Source organism: Bufo bufo, chromosome 2 (genome assembly GCF_905171765.1).
Source record: "Bufo bufo chromosome 2, aBufBuf1.1, whole genome shotgun sequence".
NCBI classification, from domain to species: domain Eukaryota; kingdom Metazoa; phylum Chordata; class Amphibia; order Anura; family Bufonidae; genus Bufo; species Bufo bufo.
Window position 1 is genome coordinate 257058142 of NC_053390.1, and position 12063 is coordinate 257070204.

Genomic DNA, 12063 nt, shown 5'->3' on the forward strand with positions numbered 1-12063 from the left:
CAGGGGAGACGGAAGACAACAGTCAGGTAAGTATATGTTTATTTTTTTCTAACGGGTGGGAATGAGTTAATTAAATATATTTAGAAAAATGATCACTGTTAAATCATTAACAAATTTAACAGTGATCATTAAGATGAGAATACCCCTTTAACGCTAGTGTAAAAGTACCCTCTCTGTACCATCGTTCCCTCACTTTCGCTTTACTACGCAGCATCACGTGATCAGCTGTTTCCCCTCTAGTTAATCGGCACGCCCCGTGTTTGTCATCGAGTGACGTTTGACGTACGGGGTCCTCTTGACGTAGGCGGCTTTCGGTGCCTGAGTTGACCGGGAGCGTATTACTGTAGACCGGCGTGACGTGAGTTAAGAAGACAAAGAAGGCCCCGAAGCTCCCAGTAGAGAGCAGACCGGCGGAGTGAAGGGAGCCGCGGGGCCGGTACGTGATACGCGTTATGTGCGTGCCCTGCGTGCTGTACGTAAGCGGCGTGTGTACGCGGCGGGGGTATTAGAGGGAGGGGAACCGGGAGAAAGTGGGGGGTGTACTCAGGTAAGACATGGGCAATGATGGCGGGGCATGCAGCAGGTGATGGGGCGGTATGTGCCGTGTACCACCCGGTGTCTCCTGTGTGAGACCGTTTTTAAAAACGGGGAGCAGGCCTCGTCTAGCCTGTGCTGTGTGGACGTTGCTCAGCTCTAGTCAGGACATGTTCGCACTTCAGCTCCTGCCAGGTTGTATAGGGGTCCCCGGTCCCCCAGCCCTGTAGTTCATTCAGTGCCCCCCTGGGCTCTTCCATGGATGCTATTGTTTGCTCTTCATTGGGAAGTTTTCTGACTGCTATGTTATTCCACGTCCCCCAGGTGTAAGCCCCTTGTATAGGTGGGGGTAATGCTGGTTTGGGAGGTGGGACGAGGGTATCCGGCGTGTAGGTGCCTGTCGCCTCCATAGCTGGTGTATGGACTTGGGTTGTCAGATCGCCTGAGCGGTATTTACTAGTTGGGATCAATGTGATTTCTCTTCAGGTGTGTAGTGGCTTTTTGGGCTTGTCGAGATGGACCACAAAGAAGATTCAGACAGAGATCCCTTTACTGACCTCAGGAAGGCCCCTCGGAGCAAATCTCATCTCGGATACTCAAAGGTATTGTCTGCTGTGTCTTATTAGTGACCTGTCCTCATGTAGAGGTCTGTCACTCTGGTGATGGTGTCCTATACTTTTAGGCTACCTGCACGCTGTGTTCTATGTGGAAAATCTGCGTCAAAAAACAAACCCCACATGTTAATCTGCACTTATTTTAGCAACCCTATTGGTCTATGGAGAAACCACATAACCTCAGCTGCCGATCGGCGCAAATCAGTTCAATTTCTGGCACATAAAATATGCACCGTGTACATGGGATTTGGCAAAGCTTTCACTGTGCTGGTACGCTATTATGAAGAACCATGCCTAATCTGCACTGTGCAGCTAGCCTTAAGGCCCGTTCACACGGCGGGGTTTACAGTGGGATCTTGGTGCAGACGGCTGCGCTGATATTTTGTCGCTTATCTGCCAGCATCCGCTCTGCCTCCCATACGTCTCAATGTGGAGCGGTGGCTTGTAGCTGGGCCAAGAAGGACATACCTGTTGTCGTCGCGAGGCTGTCACCTGTTTCAAATATACCATGCTAGATATATAGGGAGGTAGGGCTCCAAACGCTGATCACAAACATACCTTAATTTCCCTATATTTCAGGTCCGATCACACAGTGAAATCCACTCTTAAAAATATGCTAATGAGCAAATGGTGCGCTCGGAGGCGTGCTTATTGCTTCTGAGCACCGCATCTCTGACGCACTTCTGCCTGTTAGTGCTGCCCTGTATGTAATAAAAACTCCCACCCCCCCCCTTCATTTGATTGACAGCGCTAGACCCCGCACGTGCACACTCCAACGTATGACTGCGTGTGCGCTCTGCACTTACACCGGCAATCCTGGCAAGTCTAATTCCTCTAGTGCGCACTCGCTGTTATTTGTTGGACGACGGGATTTCGGCGCTAGACCAGTGAGTCTAGCGCTGTCAATGAATGAATGGGGGTCGTTTTTATTACATACAGGGCGGCACTAACAGGCAGGAGGGAGCCGGAGATGCGGTGCTCAGAAGCCACAATCGCACCTCTGAGCGCTCCGTTTGGTCATTAGCACATTTTGTGGATTTTGCAGTGTGATCGGACCTGAAATAAGGGAAATAAAGGTGTTTGGAGCCCTACCTCATATGTATCTAGCATGGTATACTTGAAACAGGTGACAGAGCCTCTTTAAGGCTACTTTCACACGTGTTTTGTGCAGATATGTCATGGATGGATCCATTCAGCTAATACAACTGTCTGCATCCGTTCAGAACGGATCTGTTTGTATTATCTTTAACATAGCCAAGACGGATCTGTCTTGAACACCATTGAAAGTCAATGGGGGACGGATCCGTTTTCTATTGTGCCAGGATGGATCCATTTGGCTCAGTTTTGGTGTCCGCCTCCAAAGCGGAACGGAGGCAAACTGATGCATTCTGAGCGGATCCTTTTCCATTCAGAATGCATTAGGGTAAAACGGATCAGTTTTGGACCGCTTGTGAGAGCCCTGAACGGATCTCACAAATAGAAAGCCAAAACGCCAGTGTGAAAGTAGCCTAAGCTGCCACTCTGCTATTCTCAGTGCTACTTTCCATTGAAATAAATGGGAGGCAAAGTGGACACGGCTGCCGTGTGAACGGTCCCTTAGAGTGCTGGGCTTCTAAAGCCCACAGCGCATGTCGGTGATGGAAGTGCTGGTGAAGCACACTGCCCTCCCCAGACTACAGTTAAATAATTTTTTTCCTGTTGTGCATAAGAAAGAAGCCTGCTAATCATTGTCTAAAGGCAGAGGAGGATGGGGCAGAGTGTGCTATTCTTGTCTGCAATTGCGGACAAGAATAGGCAGTTCTGTGGGGTGCCGGCCGGTGTATTGCGGATCTGCAATACACTATGGACGTGTGACTGGACCCTTATCTTTTTTGTAATTCTGGTGTGTTTTTCTACAGGTCCTCAAAGTACTGAGTGCCATTACAGGAGTGATAGATGGGATTGTCACTATACCATGCTGCGCTCCGTGAGAGCAGCGTATGGGAGGTGACTGGTTCCCTTTTAACAGTGTATTGGTTACATAGGTCATTCAGTTCTGATGAGCCTGATGCCGTGATCGCAGTGGCCATGATTTCGTAAAACCCTGGCAAAATACACACCATGGCAGCAATGTGTGAATCCATCCTGAAGCCCACCTTTCTTCCTTTTAAAATGGCCCCATTTGTGTAGTTGAGGACTAGCGCTGTGTTGCAATTCGGGACACAGCTCTTGGAGAAGAGGCTACTGAGTTCTAAGTCCTCTTGTATGCAGATGGTGGGGCAGATTTACTAATCCTGTCTAAAATGTATAGGCTCATTTATCGAACTGGTGCAAAATAGAACTGGATTAGTTGGCCATAGCAACCAATCAGATTTCACCTTTCATTTTTGACAGATCCTTTGGAAAGTGAAAGGTGGAATCTGGTTGCTATAGGCAAGTAAGCCAGTTCTACTTTACCCCAGTTTGATAAATGACTCCTAAACTTGGTCTAAAGATGCACCACATTTATCACGGTGGCTTATGCCGGATGATAAATTCGGTGCTAGACGCCCTTGTCTAATCTTGCACCACCTATTGGTACACTGACTTTACAGCAAAATTTAGTTTCATCCTTAAGCCATGCCTTTTTCTACTCCACACTCCTTTGTACAGCGCGTCATAGAGAATTATTCCTTTTGGCGCATTCGCTTCATAAATGTCTAAAACTTGATGACATTTTTCACCAACTTGCGCCAAACTTGGCACATTTTCCGTCACTGTGTAGGGTCAATCACATTGGTAAATGTGGCCTATGTTTACAATTCTGATGCCCCTTGCTATGCCACATTTCTCCTATTGACTAGGTCTTACTTGTACTAATGTTTTTGGTATACTTTAAAATTGTTAAAATAGAACAAAATTTACTGTATCTTTTGCCCTTTAAGACACACCTATGTTTTAGGGGGAGGAGAATAAGAAATATATTTTCCATTAGACATCAGCTCAGAGCCAATCAGACCCTCAATCAGACATCAGTTCAGACCCTAATGTTAATGACCCCTCCCCTATTCACACCTCAGATCAGACCCTCATTGTGAATAACCCCCTACAGACTCCCTTGCTCAGAGCATCTAAAATAAAGTACAAATCCACTAACCTCTCCTGGACCAAATGCCTCCGCTCCTAGCATCCAGCTTTCTTCTTCTTGCCGCATGCTCTGCTGTGACCTGACGCGCACATTGTCAGGTCACCGCTGATGTCCTTGCGCTGTGCGTAGTTACAGAACAGCCAACCGTAGAGCACCAGAAAGCGGTGAGTACAGATACCTCCTGACGAAGCCGTAGGGCGAAACGCGCGTCGAGGTTGTGCGCTCAGGGTCCTCACACCCACTCACCACCATGTCTTCAGGTACGGTCTGCATTGATTTCTCCCTGTCCTAACCCTGCTGGTGATTCTGCACGTATCCATAGCGAGCCTCTTTACATATTTATGTCGACTATTGTTTATATAGTGCTATTTACGAGAGAATTTTATTTTCATGGTTTGTTGCTCTCTGGCCTCTATGCTATGTGTGGATTCGCTGTGCTTTTCCCCTGCTACTAACAGGGCTTTTTGCATCAATTGTTTGAAGGAATCGTACAGCAACTGCATATTGGACCAATTGGTTTACTTAAATGCACATCAGCATTTTACTCTGGTACCTGAAATAGATGTCATTATTCATTGACACCTTGGTGTATTGTGGCGTCTGTGACCCTGTGCTTCTCTGCATTCTTGTAATTCTGTAGTAGCTCCATCCTTTGTATTTTTATCAATAAATTTACATTTTTATACCATTCCCCATTTGTTAGTTTTTGGTTTACCTTGGTTGTTATACAAGTGGTTTTTGTTAACTGTCTAGCCGACGGGTGGCCTTTTGTAGGTTAATAGCGGTGAGTACAGAGCCTGGGGAGTCCTGCATTCACCGCTTCCTGGTCCTCCGGTACTAATTAGCTCTTCCTTAAGGCATCTTCACCCCACATTTTGCGTGGGAAAAGTGTCTTATGGGGTGAAAAATATGGTATATTGAACTGGGTTGCATCATACCTAAACCAGCTCTGCAGAACAGGTTGGAACAGTTATAACTAATTGTCTTGGTGTGTAACCAAGTTAGACTCTTGCTTAGGCTACTTTCACACTCTCGTTTGGTGCTCATCCATCATGGATCTCCACAAACGCTTCTGTTCAGATAATACAGCTGTCTGCATCCGTTCAGAACGGATCCGTTTGTATTATCTGTAACATAGCCAAGACGGATCCGTCTTGAACACCATTGAAAGTCAATGAGAGACGGATCCATTTTCTATTGTCAGTGAAAACTGATCTGTCCCCATTGACTTATGTTGTGTGCAAGGACAGATTGGCTTAGTTTCGTCAGTTTTGGTGTCCGCCTCCAGAGCGGAATGGTGACTGAACGGAGGCAAACTGATGCATTCTGAGCGGATCCTTATCCATTCAGAATGCATTAGGGCAAAACTGATCCGTTTTGGACCGCTTGTGAGAGCCCTGAACGGATCTCACAAACGGATACCAAAATGCCAGTGTGAAAGTAGCCTTAGTTTGATAAGTCATGGAGAATTGTGAAATGTGATAAGTGGTATTAAGTTCGAGATTTAAAGGGGGTTTTCAGATTTTGGTCCCTTTTTTTTTAATTAAGCCTTTAGCATGTGGTACCTAAGCAGTAAGTCTTACTTGCCTGCTCCATTCAGTGATATTCTTGTCCCTGGCTTGTTTACTTCATGCCAGGGAGCTGACGGGGTCTTTACGTGTGCTGCTGCAGCTGTCTAAATGTCCCCTAGCGTCACATGACTCAGCATTGAGTAACTGGTGAGGCCAGTCATTGGCTACAGCAGCACATGTGGTCCAGTTTCTTCCTTGGCCAGAAGTGAAGAAGCCAGGGCCAAAAATATCAACAGGGGAGTATGATTCATTCTTCAGCTACCCCGGCCAGAACTAAGCAAGATAGGGACCTACCAGAGCTGCGGAAAGCAGGTGAGTACATTCCTTAGGTACCGTATACTGGAGGGCTTAAAGGGGGTTTACCAGTCTTCATCAACATCTTTTTGAAATGCTAATATATGAAGTTAGCTGTTATTTAGTGCTGTATTTTTACCTTTTTTTTTCTCTTCCCTTCTGCTCTGGTCTGTAGTCACATGACCGTGTCCATGCAGCTCCTTCCTATTTCCTGTGAGGTTATGTCCATTCAGGTGTAGTGATAGGGGAGTGTTATGTGACTACCTGGGTGGGAGGAGCTATAGACTAGCTAGCTGTTAGGTACAGTGATAGGGGAGTGTCTTTGTAGCTGGGTCGAGGAGCTATAGACTAGCTGGCTGTTAGGGGAGTGTCTATGTAACTAGCTGTGGGAGGAGCTATAAACTAGCTGGGTGTTGGGGGGAGTGTCTGTAATTAGCTGGTGGGAGGAGCTATAGACTAGGTGTTAGGGACAGTGATAGGGGAGTGTCTGTAACTAGCTGGGTGTTAGGGGCGATACTGGAGCTGTGTCAGAGAAAGCCGAAGTACATCATGGGTTTGGTTGGATACAGCAACAGGAAGTGCTAGATACAGGATGTTAAGCAGTGTTATTGGTTTACATGATGAAAACTTCTCTTGAAGGCTCCTGTAGCAGTGGCTTCTACCTTCTTGCTATTCTTATGACTCTTTATGCCCAGTCTCTTTGTTGTTGTTATTTCTTTACCTGGTACACTTCTAGTACATTTTGCTAGATGGATTGATTCGTCCCAAAGCCATGACATCTTGTTATATTCCACTTTAACAGGAACAACTTCTAGATATTAAAGAGTTGCCGCATTCAAAACAGAGGCCGTCCTGTTTATCAGATAAATATAACAGGTATGTTCAAAATAGCCTTAAGATTATTTGCTTTGCCTTCATTTCTTTATAATAAATATCTGCTTTCTGTTTGTATAGTGATGGCGTTTGGGATCCTGAAAAGTGGCATGCATCTCTCTACCCAAATTCTGGCCGCAGTTCTCCAATTGACTTATTAAAAAAAGAGGCTGATGCAGAAAGAACTTCTCTTAAGCGTAGGATAGCAGGTAACATATCACAGCTTTTATGCACAACTTGTCAGTAATATGCATTTTTAGAGAATACACTGATCCCTTAGGATAAAATATTTTCAATATACAGTGGTCTGACCCATCGTAAGTAGAAACTAGACTCAACATACAATGTCTCAGACTCAGATCCAACCAATCAAGGCCACTTCTCTGGTAATATAGCTGGATTAGTTGCTAGTGAGCAGCTATTCCTGACTGTTATATGTAAGGACTTGTTTTATCGGTCTTAGTTATCTGCTTATTTTTCTTCATTTCTCCTTTTTTTTTTTTTTTTTTTTTTTATCTTGGATGACATTTTGGGGCTTTGGAACCAAGTTACCATGGTTTCAAAATACAATGGTCGCCCTGGAACCAATTAATATAGTATCTTGAGGGACCACTGTAAGCTGCAAACCAGTTGTGAAGTTCACTGAAACCAAAATGAACTATAAAATCGCTGTCCCCTATCTGGACAGTGTGTGTGTGTATATTAGTTCCAGGGGAAAACTGTATGCAGACTAGGGATCAACGGATTATCAGATTTACTGATATTATCAGCCGATATTCATGGTTTTCAAAGTTATCTGCATCTAACCTTGCTGAAAATCTGTCCAGCGCTGCTTGCTTATGAGAAAACATGGCGCGTGCTGCCGTGGCCAGGGTCAGTGGAGAGGGATGGACAAACGGAGGGAGGGAATCCCTCCCTCCTATGACGTGGCCGCCGCAGAGCCCAATAAAATGAGCGGGCTCTGAAGCTGCCCGTGCCACTGCCACCAATGAATGTCTGGCTTATATTAAAGCAGGGGGAGGGTTTACCGTTGCGCCGTCTCAGCTAGTGGGCTTGGCGAACGCCAGCAGCCGCCTCCTCCTGAGTGTCCTCCCCAGAGTCAAGCAGCCAGCAAAGTAGGTGCCTGGCTACTGTGCCACCAATGACCATTGTAATACAGATACAGGAGGCGAGTGGACAGCAAGCAAGCAGCGTTTTGGTGTCCGCCTCTAGAGCGGAATGGTGACTGAACTGATGCGTTCTGAGCGGATCCTTTTCCATTCAGAATGCATTAGGGCAAAACTGATCTGTTTTGGACCGCTTGTGAGAGCCCATGACGGATCTCGCAAACGGAAAGCCAAAACGCTAGTGTGAAAGTAGCTTTAGGCTGCGTTCACACGGGTGAGATTTCCGCGCGGGTGCAATGCGGTAGGTGAACGTATTGCACCCGCACTGAATCCCGACCCATTCATTTCAATGGGGCTGTTCAGATAAGCGGTGATTTTCACGCATCACTTGTGCGTTGCGTGAAAATCGCAGCATGCTCTATATTCTTTTTCACGGAACGCAGGCCCCATAGAAGTGAATGGGGTTGCGTGAAAATCGCAAGCATCCGTAACCAAGTGCGGATGCGGTGCGATTTTCACTAGGGATGTCCCGTTACCAGTATCGGTATCGGGACCGATACCGGGCATTTGCACGAGTACATGTACTCGTGCAAATGACCCCGATACCACTGCCGATACCTGTGCGCCGCTTCTATGTGTGTGTGTCCGTCCGCGGCCTGCCCCTGCACCTCACACAGCTAACGGCTTCAGAGGCAGCAGCAGGCAGTGTAATAGGAGCCGACAGTGGAAGCTAGCTCCGCCCCTCCCCGCCCTCCAACCAATCAGAGGCAACCAGCACTGACTCACAGTGCAGGGACTCAGAGAATCGTCTGACAGTTTATTAGTTAAAAGAATGGAATGAGTCAGAGACTGAGTCACCGAGTCCCTGCCAGACTTCCTGCTCTGCGGCTCCCTGTAAGTCCGTCCGGGGGAAGGGGGGGGGAGCTGTGTGTGTACAGGGTGCATGTAGCAGAGCAGGAAGTCTGGTAGGGACTCGGTGACACAGTCTCTGACTCATTCGATTCTTTTAACTAATAAACTCTCAGACGATTCTCCGAGTCCCTGCAATAACTATACATTGTAATTACATCAGTCTGCTCCACTGCATTCACTGCAGCAGAGCTGTGTTTGCCAGGAGCGAGTCCCTCTAAAGGTGTTGTGTCTGTCTTCTATGGCCCTGGTCCTTCCCTTCCTGCTTGCAAGCTGCACATTGATCTCTAAAAGCAGGCATTAGGGCAAGAAGAAATATACATTACTGTATGAAGGCCACAAGACTATTATACTGAGGAGGGGGGGCTTCAAAAATTGTTATCCTGACTCCTTACAGTATAACGTCTCCTTGTGGCCGTCCCATACAGTATAACCTCTCCTTGTGGCTGCCCCATACAGTATAACCTCTCCTTGTGGCTGCCCCTCATACAGTATATAACGTCTCCTTGTGGCTGCCCCTCATACAGTGTAACCTCTCCTTGTGGCTGCCCCCCATACAGTGTAACCTCTCCTTGTGGCTGCCCCCCATACAGTGTAACCTCTCCTTGTGGCTGCCCCCCATACAGTGTAACCTCTCCTTGTGGCTGCCCCCCATACAGTGTAACCTCTCCTTGTGGCTGCCCCCCATACAGTGTAACCTCTCCTTGTGGCTGCCCCCCATACAGTGTAACCTCTCCTTGTGGCTGCCCCCCATACAGTGTAACCTCTCCTTGTGGCTGCCCCCCATACAGTGTAACCTCTCCTTGGAATGTTATAGTTCTGTTTTTGGGCCTTTTGGTTGGTCAGTGGTCAGAAAATACATGTGTGTGTGTGTGTGTATTTTATTGTTAAAATTAGTATCGGTAATTGGTATCGGTGAGTACTTAACCACCTCCGGACCGCCTAACGCAGGATCGCGTTCCGGAGGTGGCAGCCCTGCGCAGAGTCACGCATATATGCGTCATCTCGCGATGGGCGAGATTTCCTGTGAACGCGCGCACACAGGCGCGCGCGCTCACAGGAACGGAAGGTAAGAGAGTTGATCTCCAGCCTGCCAGCGGCGATCGTTCGCTGGCAGGCTGGAGATGTGTTTTTTTTAACCCCTAACAGGTATATTAGACGCTGTTTTGATAACAGCGTCTAATATACCTGCTACCTGGTCCTCTGGTGGTCCCCTTTGTTTGGATCGACCACCAGAGGACACAGGTAGCTCAGTAAAGTCCCACCAAGCACCACTACACTACACTACACCCCCCCCCCCGTCACTTATTAACCCCTTATTAGCCCCTGATCACCCCTGATCACCCCATATAGACTCCCTGATCACCCCCCTGTCATTGATCACCCCCCTGTCATTGATTACCCCCCTGTAAAGCTCCATTCAGATGTCCGCATGATTTTTACGGATGCACTGATAGATGGATCCGATCCTCAAAACGCATCCGGACGTCTGAATGAAGCCTTACAGGGGCGTGATCAATGACTGTGGTGATCACCCCATATAGACTCCCTGATCACCCCCCTGTAAAGCTCCATTCAGATGTCCGCATGATTTTTACGGATGCACTGATAGATGGATCCGATCCTCAAAACGCATCCGGACGTCTGAATGAAGCCTTACAGGGGCATGATCAATGACTGTGGTGATCACCCCATATAGACTCCCTGATCACCCCCCTGTAAAGCTCCATTCAGATGTCCGCATGATTTTTACGGATGCACTGATAGATGGATCCGATCCGCAAAACGCATCCGGACGTCTGAATGAAGCCTTACAGGGGCATGATCAATGACTGTGGTGATCACCCCATATAGACTCCCTGATCACCCCCCCTGTCATTGATTACCCCCCTGTCATTGATCACCCCGCTGTAAAGCTCCATTCAGATGTCCGCATGATTTTTACGGATGCACTGATAGATGGATCCGCAAAACGCATCCGGACGTCTGAATGAAGCCTTACAGGGGCGTGATCAATGACTGTGGTGATCACCCCATATAGACTCCCTGATCACCCCCCTGTAAAGCTCCATTCAGATGTCCGCATGATTTTTACGGATGCACTGATAGATGGATCCGATCCTCAAAACGCATCCGGACGTCTGAATGAAGCCTTACAGGGGCATGATCAATGACTGTGGTGATCACCCCATATAGACTCCCTGATCACCCCCCTGTAAAGCTCCATTCAGATGTCCGCATGATTTTTACGGATGCACTGATAGATGGATCCGATCCGCAAAACGCATCCGGACGTCTGAATGAAGCCTTACAGGGGCATGATCAATGACTGTGGTGATCACCCCATATAGACTCCCTGATCACCCCCCTGTCATTGATCACCCCCCTGTAAAGCTCCATTCAGATGTCCGCATGATTTTTACGGATGCACTGATAGATGGATCCGATCCGCAAAACGCATCCGGACGTCTGAATGAAGCCTTACAGGGGCATGATCAATGACTGTGGTGATCACCCCATATAGACTCCCTGATCACCCCCCTGTCATTGATCACCCCCCTGTAAAGCTCCATTCAGATGTCCGCATGATTTTTACGGATGCACTGATAGATGGATCCGATCCGCAAAACGCATCCGGACGTCTGAATGAAGCCTTACAGGGGCATGATCAATGACTGTGGTGATCACCCCATATAGACTCCCTGATCACCCCCCTGTCATTGATTACCCCCCTGTAAAGCTCCATTCAGATGTCCGCATGATTTTTACGGATGCACTGATAGATGGATCGGATCCGCAAAACGCATCCGGACGTCTGAATGAAGCCTTACAGGGGCATGATCAATGACTGTGGTGATCACCCCATATAGACTCCCTGATCACCCCCCTGTCATTGATCAACCCCCCTGTCATTGATCACCCCCCCTGTCATTGATCACCCCCCTGTCATTGATCCCCCCCTCTGTAAGGCTCCATTCAGATATTTTTTTGGCCCAAGTTAGCAGAATTTTTTTTTTTTTTTCTTACAAAGTCTCATATTCCACTAACTTGTGTCA

General features: G+C 47.6%; 1 protein-coding gene across 8 annotated transcripts in view; it reads left to right on the top strand.

Annotated features, from left to right (window-relative positions):
- The first annotated feature begins 287 nt into the window (after nucleotides 1–287).
- The window catches only part of EIF4ENIF1 (eukaryotic translation initiation factor 4E nuclear import factor 1), a 43607-nt gene continuing 31831 nt past the window's right edge, over nucleotides 288–12063 (top strand). For 5 of the 8 annotated variants that reach the window (XM_040416450.1, XM_040416455.1, XM_040416456.1 and 2 more), the window contains exons 1-4: nucleotides 288–436; nucleotides 1021–1136; nucleotides 6922–6995; nucleotides 7074–7201. In XM_040416450.1, coding sequence (XP_040272384.1) covers nucleotides 1050–1136; nucleotides 6922–6995; nucleotides 7074–7201 — 289 coding nt within the window. In that variant the 5' untranslated portion in view covers nucleotides 288–436; nucleotides 1021–1049. Of the gene's footprint in view, nucleotides 473–525; nucleotides 548–1020; nucleotides 1137–6921; nucleotides 6996–7073; nucleotides 7202–12063 lie in introns of those variants that run through there. The other 3 variants (XM_040416451.1, XM_040416453.1, XM_040416452.1) reach the window with 3 other exon arrangements.